The sequence below is a fragment of the Mesoplodon densirostris genome, chromosome X (genome assembly GCF_025265405.1).
Source record: "Mesoplodon densirostris isolate mMesDen1 chromosome X, mMesDen1 primary haplotype, whole genome shotgun sequence".
Taxonomy (NCBI): Eukaryota; Metazoa; Chordata; class Mammalia; order Artiodactyla; family Ziphiidae; genus Mesoplodon; species Mesoplodon densirostris.
Window position 1 is genome coordinate 43,413,868 of NC_082681.1, and position 20,869 is coordinate 43,434,736.

The following is a 20,869-nucleotide window of genomic DNA, read 5'->3' on the forward strand; positions in this document are numbered from 1 at the left end:
TTTGGTCATCATGTCTCCTTTGATTCTTTTGGTTGTGACAGATGCTCAGACTTTCCATGTTTTTGATGACCTTGACAGTTTTGAGGAGTACACATCAGGTATTTTATAGTCAGTGTACTTTGAAATTTACATGTCACTTGTGAGATTAAACATCTTTCTTTTCATGTACTTAAGGACATTTGTATTTCCATTTCCGGGAACTAGGAGCCCATTCTCTTAACCACTGTGTTCTACCACTCTCTTGATTCATCGTAATTATCAATAAAAACATTCATGGGCCTGAATACACGTGGGTTTCTGATTCTCAGGATAGGAAGTACAATGTCTTAGCCTCTGTTAGAGACATAGGAGAACCATTTGTGCTAGTGATGTGGTCAAACTTGAGTCTGATCACTCTGGTAACACTGCAGAGGATGAACCAGAGGCTCGACTGGAAACAGCAGGTAGGTGGGATCCTTGAAAGCAGAAGCAGAGTTGATAGGGACACATTCGACGGAAATTAGAGGGGCCAGGATTTGGTGATACTGAATGAGAGAGTCAAGAATTCAAAGGCGACTCCTAGGTTTATGAGCTGGATATTTTGGATCTTACCTTTAACGTATACAAGAAATCCAAGAGAAATACTTGAACAATTCACAGTATACCGGTTGCTCAGTACGTACTCTGGGTTCCTAGCTATGCGAGACTACAATTCCCAGAGTCCTGTGCTCCACCACAATCCCCTTAGAGTCGGCCGCGCAGAGTTCTGGGACTTGAAGTCCGCGGCCTATTTACCCAAGTTAGAGCTAGGGGCCTGTGGAAACATGAAGAGGTAAGGGCTTGTCTGAGAGCAGACGGCGAAGGGAGCTCTGTTCTATCTTTTAACTCTTCAAGTGGCTTTTGTTACTTTGGGTTTGGGGTATGTCACGTTCTGGGGACACGGTTTCGTGTGAGCGGGAAGACAAAGGAGGAGGGAAAAGGGGAGACGGGCTGGACAGGCCTGTAGGGCGAAGTTCAGGAAGGGCCGCCGCTGCTGCCGGTCCCCGTAGGCATGCCCTCCCGGCACAGGCACCTAGGCAGTGGCGCCGGCCCCGGGACGGATGCTGTGGCTCCTTCCTATTTCAGACGGACCCACCCAGGTAAAAGGGTCTTGGCCGCTTGATGAAACCGGCCTGCGCTGGAGAAACGCGGGCCAGCTCCTCCCTGTCCCGCCCTACCTCCACCCCATTCTCAGAAAGGGGCCCAGGGTGGGCGCGTTTATTCGCAGTGATTGTGTGTTACAGAGGACTTTCTCGGGCTCAGAGACCATGTAGCATTTTCAGGTCTTAAAGTAAGCAAGTGATACTTTGTTTTTACAAATTTAGAAGCAACGGGTGCCAAACCGGTTCCACGTATTGTAAGAAAAGAAAGGCACCGCTGCGAGCGGTTCCCCCTACTGGTTCTGCAGGAAATGGCAGCTTTAACGTGGCTGGTCTTTGTTGAAAGCCTGAGCTTACAATTATGGACAGTACACAAAGCCTTTTTAAAGGATCCTCATTAAATTAGTTTTGTATTCATTCTGCAAGTAGAATAATCACTCTGGAATAGAGCGGTGCGTTTAAATTCTTACTGTTATAATGCTCTCCTGCACTGTCAGTTTCTGCATCTTTTTCAAAAAAAGTTTCTGATTTTCCTTGTCTCAAAATGACTTTAAAAAAATGTTTATGATATCTTTCATACATGAAAAATAATGTATATATATAGGTTAAGGAATAATAATAGACTCGTACTCACTACAAGCTTTAGAAATAGAACATTACCAGTATCAGTAGCATGGATGCTGTATCGTTTGATAACAGCAGTATCATTGATACAGTATTCATAGAACATTACCAGTATCAGAAGTCCCCTGTGTGCCCTTCCGTGAGTGCTTCTCTTCCCTCCCTGAGGGGATCACTAGCCAGTATTTTGCGTTAATCTTTCCCTTGTTTTTTTCTTTTTAAATAGTTTTATCACATACGAATTTATATCTAAACAGAGTGTTGCTAGTGTTATCCCATTTTCAACTTTACGCAGACACATATTATATGAATTGTTCTGTGACTTGCTTTTTTTTCACTCCACATTTCTTTTTGAAATTCATGTGTACTAATGTATTTAGCTATGGTTTATTCATTTCAAAGCCACTTTAAACTTAGCAAGAACTTTCAGAATTCTAAATAATAAGTAACGATTAAGATACTGAAAAGGGGGCCTCCCTGGTGGCGCAAGTGGTTGAGAGTCCGCCCGCCGATGCAGGGGATGCGGGTTCGTGCCCCGGTCTGGGAGGATCCCATATGCCGCGGAGCGGCTGGGCCCGTGAGCCATGGCCGCTGAGCCTGCGCGTCCGGAGCCTGCGCGTCTGGAGCCTGTGCTCCGCGACGGGGGAGGCCACAACAGTGAGAGGCCCGCATACCGCAAAAAAAAAAAAAAAAAAAAAAAAAAGATACTGAAAAGGAATTTTTGAAAACCCTGGGCCTATGGATACTTTAAAGTTTCCCAAAGTTGGTATAAGTCAGTCTAAAGTATGGGAATCTTGCTTATAATTATGGGAGATACATCTTTTAGGTCTCATCATAACCCCAGTAGTAAAGGGCTATTTTTTAAGAAAGGTATTTAATATTTATTTTCCTCATGGAGTTAACTCACTTTGTTTTTGTCTTTTATAATCATTTGTTGCACACTTAAATGGTCCTGCTATTTCTTTACACTCAGAGTTTTAAATTATTTAGGGTTAGTTAGCTCATATTAGCATTACCTGGATTTCTACACAGTAGTGCTTAAGCTGTAAAATGTTATGACCCCCTTCATCTTTGTTTCTATACTCCCTTCTTTGGTAATCTTCTCCTCTCTCACAGCTCCAGATCCTGACAACACAGATGACTAAAGATTTCCATATGCAGCCTCAGACTCTTATCTATGCAACAGTTCTGCTATCACTTTCCTTTTAGCCAGTATCACATTGTCACCTCAGACTCAGTATGTCTTTGAAGCATTCCTGATACTTCATGTTGGTATTTCAACTGTAATAGGTAGTTGACTCAACATGGCTAACGCAATAATGACTTCCCTTTCCCAAACCATTTAGTCCATCTGGAGCTTCCTCTTTAGTTCATTGGTCCCATCTGTCAGTTACACAGCTTGAAATTCAGGGTTATCTTTCACTTCTCCCTTACCCCTACCTTCAAAAGGTCTTTCTCATCTAACCCTTCCTTTCAATTTCTATTACCACTCCAGTTTGTACTTTCATCACGTTATGCTTGATAAATTATAGTTTCCTAACTAATTCTTCTGGTTTCTTTCTTACTATTCCATATTATTCCATAAGGCTTATTATAACCACATTCATTTTCCTAAACCATTGCTTGTACCATGTCACTTAACTACCTAATAAATTGCTTTCTAATACGTGTACATTAAGGTCCAGACCTCTTAGTTGGTGTATTTAAGGCCATTCACAGTCTGAGTCTAATTACCCTTCCAACATGATCTCCCAAGGCTCCCATACATGAATGCCAGCTAAATTGAACTTCTTATTATCCCCCAGAACATAGTTCTGTCTCTTCATACTCGTTCTCCCTGTTCTTTCCTTCATCATACTCAATCCTTCAAATGCCAGTGTAAGAATTACCTTTCCCAAGTCTTCATTTACTACCTTGCCTCCCAATTATCTTTCCTCTTTGAACTACTGATTTGGCATATGCTTCATAAAGAAGATATAAAATCTTTCTTCCTCTCTCTCTCCCTCTGTCCCTCTCTCTCTCCCTGTCCTTTTCCCTCTCCCTCTCTCTCCCTCCCTCCCTCTCTCTCTCTCTCTCTCCCCCCCCCTTCCCCCCTGCCCCGCACATGCACTCAACACATACCTATCTGTTACCTTTCCCTAAATAAATTGCAAGCTTTTTGATGATAAAGACTCTGTCTTGAATATCTTTGACTCCATTAGTACCTAGCACAGTGCATTCATTGTGTGTAAACAGGTATTTAGTTAATGTTTGTGGAATGAATGATAAAGGACAACAAATAGAGAAGTGTCTTTGAACAACTGGGATCGCTAATGGTAGATAATATAGATAAAGAATATATTTTGAGATTAACGGTCTCTTCTACTTTCCACATATATTCTTGTATCTATTCCAGGGTAAATAGCTGTGTGAAGAGCGATGAGCATGCCCTGGAGGAGCTGGAAACAGAAGGGGAGAGGCAGCTGAAAAGCCTCCTTCAGCATCAACTTGATACCAGTGTCTCCATTGAGGAGTAGGTATTGATTTTGCAAACAGATTATCACAGACCCTCACCTCCAGGTGACAGACGCCTCTTAAAGTCTGGACGTAACACTCCTCTCCCAGCCCGCTTTCCTTGGCAGACTTCTACTTATTAGGCAGGGTTTTACTTCTGTGTCTCTTCCTCTAGAAAGCCTCCCATATCCCACTCCGTCTGGGCTAAGTACCTTTCCTGTGTCTTCCTTTAACATACATAGCACTTATAATCCAGTATTATCATTGCCTGTTTACTTGCTTGTCTTCTACAGTTCTTCCACAAAAGCAGAAACTGTTTTTATCTTTTTTACTGTTTAATCCTCAGTACCTGGCACAGTCTCTGATGCATAGTAGGTACCCAATAAATAAATATTTGATTCAGTCATTAGTCCTGGATTACTGGTGGAGTTCCATATCATTACAGTGGTGCTTCAGCCTAGAAATAGTATGTGAGAGAGAAATTGCCACTGAGTTTCATTGTGCCTCTTAATGGCGAGCCCCATTTCTGTGAATTGTGCTAACTTGAAGATGTTCTTACTCTCTTCCTGCTTGTTTTGCAGATGTGTATCTAAGAAAGAGAGCTTTGCTCCTGGTACTATGTACAAGCCCTTTGGGAAGGAAGCAGCTGGAACTATGACTTTGTCCCAGTTCCAGACACTGCATGAGAAGGACCAGGAGACTGCTTCTCTCAGGGAACTAGGGCTTAATGAGACAGAAATCTTGATTTGGAAGAGCCATGTTTCAGGTGAAAAGGTGAGTGGGGCAAATTTTTTCTGGAGAATAAAAAGTAAGATCTTTTCATTTTGGTACTGAGAACCTTTTCATTTTTAGTTCTCACAACACTGAGCTTTGTGTCTGAATCTTCTTTGGTTTTTAGGATAGGGACCTTGGTAAAAGAGAAGCGGCTCCTTGACTTTTTTTTTTTTTTTTTTTTTTTTTGCCGTACACGGGCCTCTCCCTGTTGTGGCCTCTCCCGTTGTGGAGCACAGGCTCCGGACGTGCAGGCTCAGCGGCCATGGCTCACGGGCCCAGCTGCTCCGCGGCATGTGGGATCTTCCTGGACCGGGGCACGAACCCGTGTCCCCTGCATCGGCAGGCGGACTCTCAACCACTGCGCCACCAGGGAAGCCCCTGCTCCTTGACTTTTTTTCCCCTAAACAAATGGGATTTTATTTTATTTTTTTTTAATTTTATTTATTTATTTTTGGCTGTGCCACCGTGGCTTGTGAGATCTCAGTTCCCTGACCAGATGTTGAACCCGTGCCCTCGGCAGTGAAAGTGCAGAGTCGCAACCACTGGAGCGCAGGGCATCCCTGCTCCTTGACTTCTTAGCTAACATGTCTGTAAATGACCATTTCTGGGCCCTGATCATTTTCTTTCTTGTTTAAGGCATCAGATTGTCACTTTTAGGGTGTGTCCTCTGTGATATATGCCATCTCATTTCTCTTATTTCAGAGGGCGAGACTTAGGGCAACCCCTGAAGCAATACAGAACCGTCTTCAAGATATTGAGGAAAGAATCTCAGAGCGTCAGCGCATCCTTTGCCTGCCACAGAGGTTTGCAAAGAGCAAACAGCTGACCCGGCGAGAAATGGAAATAGAAAATTCTTTATTTCAGGGAGCTGATCGTCACTCCTTCCTCAAGGCTCTTTATTACCAAGGTATGTGATCGCCACTGACTTGATATGTTCTTTCACTGACAGAAAGATTTAACATCAGGGCATTAACTATGAAGAGTTAGTGAAGGGAGTAGGGGAAAGATGAAATATTGCTACTCTTGAGAAATGTATAGTCCCTTGAGAAAGACAAATATGTACCTCGTTAGTTGCAGTACTTCATGAAAATTGCTATTGTAGAGACGTGAATAAAATGCTGAGGGGACACAGGGATAGAACATCTAAGTCTGGGGGAGTCAGGAGTTGACATTTGTACCAAGTCTTGACTGATCAACAGGCACTTGTTAGGTAAATAGTGGGGAGAGGGCATTACAGATAGTGGGTGAGTAGGAATAGGATTGTGAAAGAACCTGGTGTGTCTAGGGAACAGTGAAAAGTTCAGTGTGGCAGGAAGTATAGGACACAGTGAGGACTGACAGGAGATGACACTGGAAAGGTAGGTGAGGCTAGATTGTGAAGGGTCTTTAGGTAGAACTATAAACTAGCACAAAATATATAGATAAATGGTGCGTGTCTTAACGAGAAGGAATGGGTTTAACAGGTAAGTTTTGCTAGGCACTGTGGAAGGTATGCAGAAGTTTAAGAAATGGTTCCTGACTTTGTGCCAATTGCTGGTTGCAGAGAGAAACATATAACATTTAGTAACAATGCTAGATACAGTTGTTAAGGGCTGTAGGAGTTCAGAGGAGGGAAAGGCCACTGTGCATTGATTGGCATTACTGAACATGGCCTCTCAGAGGAGGTAAGATTTAAATGTTCTTTTAATACCACCAAGTCTTCAGGAAGGAGAGGGAAAGGCATTTCACTAGCAGCAGTTGTCGCAAGCACTATGGTGTGTTTGGAGGGGTCGTGAGAGACAAGGTTAGAAAGGAAGCTAAAATTTTTGAACTTTATTTGGCAGGTAGTATAGACCTATACAGACTTCGTTATTCAGTTAGTCATTTTGGATATGGTTAAAGGTCCTTGAGCCAGGGGTAACATGATAAAAGCAGTATTTGAAAGTGATTAATCTAGTGGCCAGTAAATAGGATGCACGAGAGGGAGAACTGGAAGCAGGGAGAACAATTTAGGAGGCATTACAGTCATTTCAGCAAGAAAAGCTGACTAGGATGATGGCAATGGAATTGGAAAGAGAAGTAGGTATGATTATAAGAGACATTACAAAAGAAGAATTGGTAAAACTTGTTGACTGAGAATGAAGGTCAGTGGAGAGAAATGTGTCAAAGATAGCCCAGGTGCTTCAACGCTGTGTAATTTAACAGTTGGCAAAATTAAGGAAGCCTTTATGGGGAAATTTTGAGGAAAGATGATGAGTTTGATTTTAAACATGTTAAATTTGTGAGACCGCAGGATCATCAAATGCAGATATCGAGGAGGCTGTGGAAATGCAGCAGTGAAGCTCAGGGGAGAGGGCAGAACTAGATCCATAGAATTGGGGCTCATCTATGCTTAGACCATAGGTAAAGGCAACAGAATGAATGAATGATTTGTTAGAGACAGAGAGACCATAGCCATGGAAGAGCAGTGGTGATGGAAGGAAAGAAAGAATGAACAAACAGCCTTTGGTGGAGAGACATTATAGCATACTGATTAAGAACACGGGCTCTGGAGGCAGACTGCTGGGAACATCCTGGCTCCCCCCGCTTACTAGCTATAAGATGTTGGGCAAGTTACCACTCTATGCTTCGTTTTCTTCATGAGAATATTAATAATAGCTATGTTTTAGGGTTGTTAGGAGAATTAAGAGAGGTAATACATGTGAATCACTTAAAGCAGTACCTGGTATTTGGGGTGGGCGGGTGGTATATGAATCTGTTCTGTTTCCTATCTTTGAAACTCCTTGCTTTACACCTTCACAGCATACCACAAAAAGACAAGTGCAGACAAGTACATGACCTCAATGAAGAGGAAGATAAAATTAGGCACAAAAGGCAAGTCGAGAGTTTTCTTACAGTGTTAGATTTAGGAATGTAACCTAGGGTCCCAGACTTCTAAGTTGAGTTCTTATTTAATTCCATATTCAGTATATGACAATGTTTATAGGACATGATCCACAGGGAGCATATTATCCTGATACAGAATATTAAAGAGAGGAGTTAGTAGAAGTTGTAATAAAGCTTTTACATTTAGTGTTGTTGATATTTTTCTCTATACCTTTAAGTTATTATACCAGACATAAAATGACCTTAATGAATTTTAGATCCTATTTTGTAACTAATTCTGAATACTTTTATTAATCAGTAATGTATAACTATTGATGATGATATAATAGCTAATATTTTATTTTTGAAATGAACTTACAATAAAATTGCCTGTTTATTTGGGGGGGTATGTGTACAATTCTGTGAATTGTAAATCGTGTAAATCACATAGATTCATGTAACCACCACCACAATCAGGATAGAGAACAGCTCCATGGCCCTCAAACTTCCTCATACTATCCATTGATAGTCACTCCCAACTCCACCCATAATCCCTGCCAATCACTGATCTATTCTCCATCACTGTGATTTTGTCTTTTAGAGAACGTCATATGAATGGAATCATACAATATGTAATCTTTTGAGAGTGACTTCTTTCACTCAGCATAGTGCCTTTGAGAGTCATCCAAGTTGTGTGTATCAATAGTTCATTCATTTTGCCAAGTAGCATTCCATTGTATGAATGTTCCAAAGTTTGTCTATCCATTCACCCATTCAAGTGCATTTGGGCTGTTTCCAGGTTATGGTGATTATGAATAATACTGATATGAATATTCTTGTACAGGCTTTTGTGTGAACATAAAATTTTTATTTCTCTAAGGTAAATATCTAGGAGTGGGATTACTGGGTCATATGGTAAGTGTTTGTTTAACTTTATAAGAAATTGCCAAACCATTTTCCAGAGTGGCTGAACCATTTTGCATTTTCACCAGCAATGTATGAGAGTTCCAGTTGCTCTACATCTTTGTCAGCATTTGGTATTGTTGGTATTTATTTTAGTTATTCTAATAGCTGTGAAGTCGTATCTCATTGTAGTTTTAATTTGCATTTCCTTAATGGCTAATGATGTTGAACATCTTTTCATATGCTTATTTGCCATCCTTATATCCTGTTGCTAAAGTGTCAGTTCAGATCTTTTGCTGTTTTTTAACTGAGTTGTTAATTTTTTCCTGATGACTCTTGAGAGTTGTTTATGTATTCTAAACACAATTCTCTGTTGGATATATGATTTGCAAATATTTTATCCCAGTGTGTAGCTTGCCTTTTCATTCTCTTAACAGTGTCTTTTGCAGAGCAAACTTTCTTTTATTGTGGTAAAATATACCTAACATAAAACTGACCATTTTAACTATTTTTTAAGTGTATTAAGTATATTCACATTATTCTGCAACAATTCTAACCATCCATCTCCAGAACTTTTTCATCTTCCCAAATGGAAACTTTTTACCCATTAAACACTAACTCCCCATTCTCCCTTTCCCTCATCTCCTGCCAACCCCCATTCTGCTTTCTGTCTCTATGAATTTGAATACTCTAGGTACCTCATGTAAGTGGAATCATAACAGTGTCTTTTTGTGTCTGGCTTATTTCACTTAGCATAATGTCTTCAAGGTCATCTATGTTGTAACATGTATCAGAATTTCCTTCCTTTTTAAGGCTAAATAATACTTCATTGCATGTATCTACCACATTTTGTTTATCCATTCATCTGTCAATAGACCCTTGTGTTGCTTCTACCTTTTGGCTATTGTGAATAATGTTGCTGTGAACCTGGATATACAACTATCTGTTCCAGTCCCTACTTTCAGTTCTTTTGAATATATACACAGAAGTGAAATTGCTGGATCATATGGTAATTCTATGTTTAATCCTTTGAGGAACCACCATACTGTTTATAGAGGCTATACCATTTTAAGTTCATACCAGCAATGTACAAGGGTGTCTTTTGCCCATTTTTTAGATGAGTTGTTTATTTGTTGTTGAGTTGTAGTTCCTTATATATTCTGGATATTACTCCCTTATCAGATATATGATTTGCAAATATTTTCTCCGATTCTGTGGGTTGCCTTCTTAGTCTGTTGATAATGTCCTTTGATGCACAAAAGTTTTTATTTTTGAGGAAGTCCAATTTGTCAATTTTTTTTTGTTCCCTGTGCTTCTGGTGTTATATCCAATAAATCACTGCCAAATCTAATGTCATAAACCTTTTTTCCTATATTATCTTCAGAGAGTTTTATAGTTTTAGCTCTTATGTTTAGGTCTTTGATCCATTTTGAGTTAACTTTGTTTATGATATAAAGGGTCCAACTTCATTTTTGCATGTTTGATATCCAGTTTTTCCAGTACTACTTGTTTAAATGACTGCCTTTCCCCATTGAATGGTCCTAGCACACTCTCTGAAAATCATTTGACTGTAAATGAAAGAGTGTATTTCTAGGCTCTCCATTCTATTCCATTGGTATGTATGTCTGTCTTTATGCCAACACCACACGGTTTTAACTACTATAGATTTGTAGTAAGCTTTGAAATCAGGAAGTGTGAGACCTCCAACTTTGCTCTTCTTTTTCAAGATTGTTTTAACTGTTTGGGTCCCTTGAGATTCCATATGAATTTTAGGATGGATTTTTCTATTTCCTTTTTCTTTTGTTTTTTTCGGCCATGCCGGGCAGCTTGTGGGATCTTAGTTCCCCGACCAAGGATCCAACCCGGGCCCACGGCAGTGAAAGCACTAAGTCTTAACCACTGGACCACCAGGGAATTCCTGGATTTTTCTATTTCTGCAGAAAACGTCATTGGTATTTTGATAGGATTGCTTTGAATTTGTAGATCATTTTGGGCAGTACTGACATCTTAACAATATTAAGTCTTCAATCCATGAACACAGAATGTCTTTGCATTTATTTCATTTATTTGTCTTTAATTTCTTTCAGCAGCATTTTGTAGTTTTCAGTGTACAAATTTTTGCATTAATGCAAATGTTTTAAATTTTGATACAGTCCAGTTTATGCATTTTTTCTTTCATGGATTGTGGTTTTTTTATGTCTAAGAACTCTGTCTAATACCAGATTATAAAAAAGGATTTATTCCTTTACTTTCTCTTTTTTTTAAGCCTTATTTTTTATTTTTATTTTTAATTTTTGGCTGCATGGGGTCTTCGTTGCTGCACATGGGCTTTCTCTAGTTGTGGTGAGCAGTGGCTACTCTTCGTTGCAGTGCACGGCCTTCTCGTTGTGGTGGCTTCTCTTGTTGCAGAGCACGGGCTCTAGGCACGCAGGCTTCAGTAGTTGCAGCAAGCGGGCTCAGTAGTTGTGGCTCACGGGCTCTAGAGTGCGGGCTCAGTAGTTGTGGTGCACGGGCTTAGTTGCTCTGCAGCATGTGGGATCTTCCCGGACTAGGGCTTGAACCCGTGTCCCCTGCATTGGCAGGCAGATTCTTAACCACGGCGCCACCAGGGAAGCCCTATTCCTTTATTTTCTTCTAACAGTTTTATGGTTGTATATGTTACATTTAGATCTATGATCCACTTTGACTTACTTTTTACATAAGGTGCGAGGTTTATGTTAAAGTTCACTTTTTTGCTTATGAATGTCCAATTATTCCAGTACCAATTGTTGAAAAGAGTATTCTTTCTTCATTTACTTGCCTTTGCATTTTTGTCAGAAATCAGTTGACCATATATTTGTGTTAATAATTAACATCGTAGTTAATGGTGAAAGACTGAAATCTTCCTTCCAATACCAGGAATAAGACAAGGATGTCTACTCTCACCACTTCTATTCACAGTGGAATGAAATTAGAAATCAATAATAGAAGGACATTTAGGAAATTTACAAATATGTGGAAATTATACAACACTCTACTGAATAACCAAGGGATCAAAAAGAAGTTAAAAGGGACATTAGAAAATACTTTGAGATGAATGAAAACAAATAACAAAACTTAAGGAGTGCAGTAGAAGCAGTACTTAAGGGGCTATCTAAAGCTGTAAATGCCCATATTAATAAAGGAGAAAAATCTCAAATTTATAATCAAAACTTCCACCTTAAGAAACTACAAAAATTTGTCCAAACCCACAGAATATACAATACCAAGAGTAAATGGTAAACTATAGACTTGGGGTGATTATGATGTGTCAGTATAGGTTCATCATTTATAACAAATGTCCCACTCAGGTGAGAGATACTGATAATGAGGGAGGCTGAGCATGTGTGGGGGCAGGGGAGCATGTGGGAAATCTCTGTGACTTCCCCTCAATTTTGCTGTGAACCTACAGCTTCTCTAAAAAAATAAAGTTTAATGAAAACGAGACTACAAAAAGAAGAGCAAACTAAACACACATCAAGCTTAAGGAAGGAAATAATAAAGATTAGAGCAAAAATAAATGAAAAAAAGAATTAAAAAATAGAGAAAATCAAGAAAACCAAAAGTTGGTTCTGTGGAAAGATCAACAGAATTCACAGTCCTTTAGCTAGACTTAACAAGGAAAAAAGGGAGACTCAAATTTCTTGTACCCTGTTCTACTTTGATTCTTTTTTGCATGGGATATCTTTTTCCATCCTTTTACTTTCAACCTTTTTTTTTTAAACAAAACAAACCAAAAAAAAGTGTGTCTCCTGTAGACAGAAAATAGTTAGATCATGTTTTCTTTTTTTAATCTTTTTTTAATCCATTCTTCCAATTATGTAGAGTGTTAATTTATATTTAATGCATTTAAGCGGAGTCTGTTGATAAGGTAGGATTTACATCTGCCATTTTGCAATTTATTTTCCGTATGTCTTGTATCTTTTGTTCCTCTATTACTCAGTTTATTCCTTCACATTAAATGTTTTTACAATATGTCATTTTAATTAACTTGTTGCTTCTGTTACTTTCTGTTACTCTTTTAGTAATTGCCCTGGGGATTGTAATTAACACCTTAGCTTAAACAAATTTGTACTAAAGTGCCAACTTAATTTCAATAATATTTAAAAACTTTGTTCCTGTTTAGCTCTGATATCTCCTTCCTCCTTTGTATTATTATTGTCATACAAATGACATCTTTCTAGATTTTAAGCCCATCAACAGAGTTTTATAATTATTGCTTTATGCAGTTATCTTTTATCTTTTAAGTCAGATGGAACAAGAGTTACAAGGGCAAAAATGTTTACACTGTCTTTAATGTTTACCTATGTAGTCAAATTTACTAGTGTCTTTGTGTGAATTTGAGTTACTGTTTAGTGTCCATTTATTTCCATCTGAAGGACTCCCTGTAGTTTTTCTCATAGGGCAGATCTTCTAGTGATGAACTCTGTCAGTTTATGTTTATCTTGGGATGTTTTAATTCTCCTTTAGTTTTAAATTATAGTTTTTTTGCTGGACATTGAATTTTTGGTTGGCAGTCTTTTTCTTTTAGCAGATCAAATATGTCATCTCACTGCCTTTTGGCTCCTTGTAATTTCTATTGAGAAGTCAACTAATAATCTCAGGACCCCTTGTCCATGGTGAACCTCTTTTTTCTCACTGCTTTCAAGATCCGTTTTTCATCTTTTGCTTTTGACAGTTTGACTACTTTTCTTAGTGTCTCTTTGGACAGACTCCACGTAGGTGTCTTCGTCTTTATCCTACTTGGTGCCTGTTGAGGTTCTATGATGTATGGATTAATGTTTTTCATCAATTTGAGGAAGCTTTCGACCATTAACTCTTCATATATTCTTTTTACCCCTTCTTCTTCTTCTGAGATTCCATTATGCATGTGTTGGTATGCTTGCTGGTCTCCCATAGGTCCCCAAGGCTCAGTTATTTTTTCTTCATTCTTTTTTCTTTCTGCTCCTCAAATTTAGTAATCTTCGTCAGATGAGGTAGTTCACATATCTTCAGGTTTGATGATTCTTTCTTCTGTCAACTCAGATCTCCTGTTAAGCCCCTTTAGTGTATTTTTCATTTCAGTTATTGTACCGTTCAACTCGAAAATTTCTATTTGATTCTTTATTATAACTTCTTTTTTTATTATTTCATTCTTTTTAATGGCTGAGTAATATTCCATTGTATATAGGTACCATATCTTCTTTTTTTAAATTAGTTTCTGCTTTATAACAAAGTGAAACGGTCATACATATACATCTGTTCCCACATCCCTTCCCTCTTGCGTCTCCCTCCCTCCCACCCTCCCTATCCCACGCCTCCAGGCGGTCACAAAGAACTGAGCTGATCTCCCTGTGCTATGCGGCTACTTCCCACTATCTATCTACCTTACGTTTGGTACGGTATATATGCCCATACCTCTCTCTCGCTTTGTCACAGCTTACCCTTCCCCCTCCCCATATCCTCAAGTCCATTCTCAAGTAGGTCTGTGTCTTTATTCCTGTTTTACCCCTAGGTTCTTCATGACATTTTTTTTTCTTAAATTCCATATACATGTGTTAGCATACGGTATTTGTCTTTCTCTCTCTGACTTACTTCACTCTGTATGACAGACTCTAGGTCTATCCACCTCATTAAATATAGCTCAGTTTCATTTCTTTTTATGGCTGAGTAATATTCCATTGTATATATGTGCCACATCTTCTTTATCCATTCATCCGATGATGGACACTTAGGTTGTTTCCATCTCTGGGTTATTGTGCATAGAGCTGCAATGAACATTTCGGTACATGTCTCTTTTTGAATTATGGTTTTCTCAGGGTATATGCCTAGTACTGGGATTGCTGGGTCATATGGTAGTTCTATCTATAGTTTTTTAAGGAACCTCCATACTGTTCTCCACAGTGGCTGTACCAATTCACATTCCCACCAGCAGTGCAAGAGTGTTCCCTTTTCTCCACACCCTCTCCAGCATTTATTGTTTCTAGATTTCTTGATGATGGCCATTCTGACTGGTGTGAGATGATATCTCATTGTAGTTTTGATTTGCATTTCTCTAATGATTAATGATGTTGAGCATTCTTTCATGTGTTTCTTGGCAGTCTGTATATCTTCTGTGGAGAAATGCCTATTTAAGTCTTCAACCCATTTTTGGATTGGGTTGTTTGGTTTTTTTGCTGTTGAGCTGCATGAGCTGCTTATAAATTTAGGAGATTAATCCTTTGTCAGTTGCTTCATTTGCAAATATTTTCTCCCATTCTGAGGGTTGTCTTTTGGTCTTGTTGATGGTTTCCTTGGCTGTGCAAAAGCTTTGAAGTTTCATTAGGTCCCATTTGTTTATTTTTGTTTTTATTTCCATTTATCTACGAGGTGGGTCCAAAAGGAACTTGCTGTGATTTATGTCATAGAGTGTTCTGCCTATGTTTTCCTCTAAGAGTTTGATAGTTTCTGGCCTTACATTTAGGTCTTTAATCCATTTTGAGCTTATTTTTGTGTATGGTGTTAGGGAATGATCCAATCTCATACTTTTACATGTCCCTATCCAGTTTTCCCAGCACCACTTATTGAAGAGGCTGTCCTTTCTCCACTGTACATTCCTGCCTCCTTTATCAAAGATAATTTGACCATATGTGCGTGCATTTATCTCTGGGCTTTCTATCCCGTTCCATTGATCTATCTTTCTCTTTTTGTGCCAGTACCACACTGTCTTGATTACTGTAGCTTTGTAGTATGGTCTGAAGTCAGGGAGCCTGATTCCTCCAGCTCCGTTTTTCGTTCTCAAGATTGCTTTGGCTATTCGGGGTCTTTTGTTTTTCCAAACAAATTTTGAAATTTTTTGTTCTAGTTCTGTGAAAAATGCCAGTGGTAGTTTGATAGGGATTGCATTGAATCTGTAGATTGCTTTGGGTAGTAGAGTCATTTTCACAATATTGATTCTTCCAATCCAGGAACATGGTGTATCTCTCCATCTATTTGTATCATCTTTAATTTCTTTCATCAGTGTCTTATAATTTTCTGCATACAGGTCTTTTGTCTCCTTAGGTAGGTTTATTCCTAGATATTTTATTCTTTTTATTGCAATGGTAAATGGGAGTGTTTTCTTGATTTCACTTTCAGATTTTTCATCATTAGTGTACAGCAATGCCAGAGATTTCTGTGCATTAATTTTGTATCCTGCTACTTTACCAAATTCATTGATTAGCTCTAGTAGTTTTCTGGTAGCATCTTTAGGATTCTCTATGTATAGTATCATGTCTTCTGCAAACAGTGACAGCTTTACTTCTTTTCCAATTAGGATTCCTTTTATTTCCTTTTCTTCTCTGATTGCTGTGGCTAAAACTTCCAAAACTATGTTGAATACGAGTGGTGAGAGTGGGCAACCTTGTCTTGTTCCTGATCTTAATGGAAATGCTTTCAGTTTTTCACCATTGAGGATGATGTTGGCTGTGGGTTTGTCCTATGTGGCCTTTATTATGTTGAGGAAAGTTCCCTCTGTGCCTACTTTCTGCAGGGTTTTTATCATAAATGGGTGTTGAATTTTGTCGAAAGCTTTCTCTGCATCTATTGAGATGATCATATGGTTTTTCTCCTTCAATTTGTTAATATGGTGTATCACATTGATTGATTTGTGTATACTGAAGAATCCTTGCATTCCTGGAATAAACCCCACTTGATCATAGTGTATGATCCTTTTAATGTGCTGTTGGATTCTGTTTGCTAGTATTTTGTTGAGGAGTTTTGCATCTATGTTCATCAGTGATATTGGCCTGTAGTTTTCTTTCTTTGTGAGATCCTTGCCTGGTTTTGGTATCAAGGTGACGGTGGCCTCGTAGAATGAGTTTCGGAGTGTTCCTCCCTCTGCTATATTTTGGAAGAGTTTGAGGATAGGTGTTAGCTCTTCTCTAAATGTTTGATAGAATTCGCCTGTGAAGCTATCTGGTCCTGGGCATTTGTTTGTTGGAAGATTTTTAATCACAGTTTCAATTTCAGTGCTTGTGATTGGTCCATTCATATTTTCTATTTCTTCCTGATTCAGTCTTGGCAGGTTGTGCATTTCTAAGAATTTGTCCATTTCTTCCAGGTTGTCCATTTTATTGGCATAGAGTTGCTTGTAGTAATCTCTCATGATCTTTTGTATTTCTGCAGTATCAGTTGTTACTTCTCCTTTTTCATTTCTAATTCTATTGATTTGAGTCTTCTCCCTTTTTTTCTTGATGAGTCTGGCAAATGGTTATCAATTTTGTTTATCTTCTCAAAGAACCAGCTTTTAGTTTTATTGATCTCTGCTATCATTTCCTTCATTTCTTTTTCATTTATTTCTGATCTGATCTTCATGATTTCTTTCCTTCTGCTAACTTTGGGGATATTTTGTTCTTCTTTCTCTAATTGCTTTAGGTGCAGGGTCAGGTTGTTTACTCGAGATGTTTCCTATTTCTTAAGGTGGGATCGTATTGCTATAAACTTCCCCCTTAGAACAGCTTTTGCTGCATCCCATAGGTTTTGGGTCGTCGTGTCTCCATTGTCATGTGTTTCTAGGTATTTTTTAATTTCCTCTTTGATTTCTTCAGTGATCACTTCGTTATTAAGTAGTGTATTGTTTAGTCTCCATGTGTTTGTATTTTATACAGCTCTTTTCCTGTAATTGATATCTAGTCTCAGCATTGTGGTCAGAAAAGATACTTGATACAATTTCAATTTTCTTAAATTTACCAAGGCTTGATTTGTGACCCAAGATATGATCTATCCTGGAGAATGTTCCATGAGCACTTGAGAAAAATGTGTATTCTGTTGTTTTTGGATGGAATGTCCTATAAATATCAATTAAGTCCATCTTGTTTAATGTATCATTTAAAGCTTGTGTTTCCTTATTTATTTTCCTTTTGGATGATCTGTCCATTGGTGAAAGTGGGGTGTTGAAGTCCCCTACTATGAGTGTGTTACTGTCAATTTCCCCTTTTATGGCTGTTAGTATTTGCCTTATGTTTTGAGGTGCTCCTATGTTGGGTGCATAAATATTTAAAATTGTTATATCTTCCTCTTGGATCAATCCCTTGATCATTATGTAGTGTCCTTCTTTGTCTCTTCTAATAGTCTTTATTTTAAAGTCTTTTGTCTGATATAAGAATTGCTACTCCAGCTTTCTTTTGGTTTCCATTTGCATGGAATATCTTTTTCCATCCCCTTACTTTCAATCTGTATGTGTCTCTAGGTCTGAAGTGGGTCTCTTGTAGCCAGCATATATATGGCTCTTGTTTTTGTATCCATTCAGCCAATCTGTGTCTTTTGGTGGGAGCATTTAGTCCATTTACGTTTAAGGTAATGATTGATATGTATGTTCCTATTCCCATTTCCTTAATTGTTTTGGGTTCGTTTTTGTAGGTATTTTCCGTCTGTTGTGTTTCTTGCTTAGAGAAGTTCCTTTAGCATTTGTTGTAAAGCTGGTTTGGTGGTGCTGAACTCTCTCAGCTTTTGCTTGTCTGTAAAGGTTTTAATTTCTCCATCAAATCTGAATGAGATCCTTGCTGGGTAGAGTAATCTTGGTTGCAGGTTTTTCTCCTTCATCACTTTAAATATGTCCTGCCACTCCCTTCTGGCTTGTAGAGTTTCTGCTGAGAGATCAGCTGTTAACCTGTTGGAGATTCCCTTGTGTGTTATTTGTTGTTTTTCCCTTGCTGCTTTTAATATGTTTTCTTTGTGTTTAATTTTTGATAGTTTGATCAATATGTGTCTTGGCGTATTTCTCCTTGGATTTATTCTGTATGGGACTCTCTGTGCCTCCTGGACTTGATTAACTATTTCCTTTCCCATATTAGGGAAGTTTTCAACTATAATCTCTTCAAATATTTTCTCAGTCCCTTTCTTTTTCTCTTCTTCTTCTGGAACCCCTATAATTCGAATGTTGGTGTGTTTAATGTTGTCCCAGAGGTCTCTGAGACTGTCCTCAGTTCTTTTCATTCTTTTTTCTTTATTCTGCTCTGCAGCAGTTATTTCCACTATTTTATCTTCCACGTCACTTATCCATTCTTCTGCCTCAGTTATTCTGCTATTGATCCCATCTAAAGTATTTTTCATTTCATTTATTGTGTTTTTAATCGATGCTTGATTCATCTTTAGTTCTTCTAGGTCCTTGTTAACTGTTTCTTGCATTTTGTGTATTCTGTTTCCAAGATTTTGGATCATCTTTACTATCATTCTGAATTCTTTTTCAGGTAGACTGCCTATTTCCTCTTCATTTGTTAGGTCTGGTGGGTTTTTATCTTGCTCCTTCACCTGCTGTGTGATTTTCTGTCTTCTCATTTTGTTTATCTTACTGTGTTTGGGGTCTCCTTTTTGCAGGCTGCAGATTCGTAGTTCCCGTTGTTTTTGGTGTCTGTCCCCAGTGGCTAAGTTTGTTTCAGTGGGTTGTGTAGGCTTCCTGTTGGAGCGGACTAGTGCCTGTGTTCTGGTGGATGAGGCTCAATCTTGTCTTTCTGTTGGACAGGTCCACGTCTGGTGGTGTGTTATGGGGTGCCTGTGGCCTTATTATGTTTTTAGGCAGCCTCTCTGCTAATGGGTGGGGTTGTGTTCCTGTCTTGCTAGTTGCTTGGCATAGGGTGACCAGCACTGTAGCTTGCTGTTCGTTGAGTGAAGCCGGGTGCTGGTGTTTAGATGGAGATCTCTGGGAGATTTTCGCCACTTGATATTATTTGGAGCTGGGAGGTCTCTTGTGGACCCGTGTCCTGAAGTTGGCTCTCCCACCTCAGAGGCACAGCACTGACTCCTGGCTGCAGCACCAAGAGCCTTTCATCTACCCGACTCAGAATAAAAGGGAGAAAAAGTAGAAAGAAAAAATTAGTAGAAGAAAGAAAGAGAGAAAGAAAGAGAGAAAGAAAGAAGGAAAGAAAGGAAGGAAGGAAGGAAGAAAGGAGGGAGGGAGGGAGGAAGGAAAGAAAGGAGGGATGGAGGAGGAAGGAAAGAAAGAAAGAGAGAAGGGAAGAAAGAAGGGAGGGAGGGAGGGAGGTAGGAAAGAAAGAAAGAAAGAAAGACAGGAGGGAGGGAGGAAGGAAGGAAAGAGAAAGAAAGGAGGGGGGAGGGAGGGAGGGAGGAAGGGAAGGTAGGAAAAAGAGAAAGATAAAGTAAAATAGAATAAAGTATGATAAAATATAGCAGCGTTATTTAAATAAAAAAGTAATTATTAAAAAAAATTAAAACAACAACAACAACAAAAAATGGACGGATAGAACCCTTGGACAAATGGTGGAAGCAAAGCTGTACAGAGAAAATCTCACACAGAAGCATACACATACACATTCACAAAAAGAGAGCAAGGGGAAAAAATCGTAAGTCTTGCTCTCAAAGTCCACCTCCTCAATTTGGGATAATTCATCGTAAAAAGAGGAAAAGGGGAAAAAAAATCTTAAATCTTGTTCTCAAAGTCTGTCTCCTCAATTTGGGATGATTCGTTGTCTATTCATGTATTCCATAGATGCAGGGTACATCAAGTTGATTGTGGAGCTTTAATCCGCTGCTTCTGAGGCTGCACAGAGAGATTTCCCTGTCTCTTCTTTGTTCTCACAGCTCCCGGGTCTCAGCTTTGGGTTTGGCCCCGTCTCTCCATGTAGGTTGCCGGAGGGCGTCTGTTCTTAGTTCAGACAGGCTGGGTTTAAAGGAGCCGCTGATTCAGGGGCTCCGGCTCACTCAGGCGGCAGGAGGGAGGGAAACGGAGTGCGGGGCGAGCCTGCAGCGGCAGAGGCCGGCATAACGTTACACCAGCCTGAGGCGCTGCGTGCGCTTTCCCGGGGAAGCCATCCCTGGATTCCGGGACCCCGGCAGTGGCGGGCTGCACAGGCTCCCCGGAAAGGGGGCGTGGACAGTGACCTGCGCTCACGTGAATGCAGGCCTCTTGGCAGCGGCAGCAGCAGCCCCAGCGTCCCACGCCCGTCTCCGGGGTCCACGCCTTTAGCCGCGGTTCGCGCCCATCTCTGGAGCTCCTTTAAGTAGCGCTCTTAATCCCCTCTCCTTGCACACCAGGAAACAAAGAGGGAAGAAAAAGTCTCTTGCCTCTTCGGCAGATCCAGACTTTTCTCCAGACTCCCTACCAGCCAGCTGTGGTGCACTAGCCCCCTTCAGGCTGTGTTCAC

General features: G+C 39.5%; 1 protein-coding gene across 5 annotated transcripts in view; it reads left to right on the plus strand.

Annotated features, from left to right (window-relative positions):
- Window positions 1-766: 766 nt before the first annotated feature.
- RBM41 (RNA binding motif protein 41) overlaps window positions 767-20,869 on the plus strand; it is a 67,765-nt gene continuing 47,662 nt past the window's right edge. For 2 of the 5 annotated variants that reach the window (XM_060087109.1, XM_060087107.1), the window contains exons 1-5: window positions 767-811; window positions 4,135-4,251; window positions 4,814-5,006; window positions 5,709-5,913; window positions 7,788-7,859. In XM_060087109.1, coding sequence (XP_059943092.1) covers window positions 804-811; window positions 4,135-4,251; window positions 4,814-5,006; window positions 5,709-5,913; window positions 7,788-7,859 — 595 coding nt within the window. In that variant the 5' untranslated portion in view covers window positions 767-803. Of the gene's footprint in view, window positions 812-900; window positions 1,119-4,134; window positions 4,252-4,813; window positions 5,007-5,708; window positions 5,914-7,787; window positions 7,860-20,869 lie in introns of those variants that run through there. The other 3 variants (XM_060087110.1, XM_060087108.1, XM_060087106.1) reach the window with 2 other exon arrangements.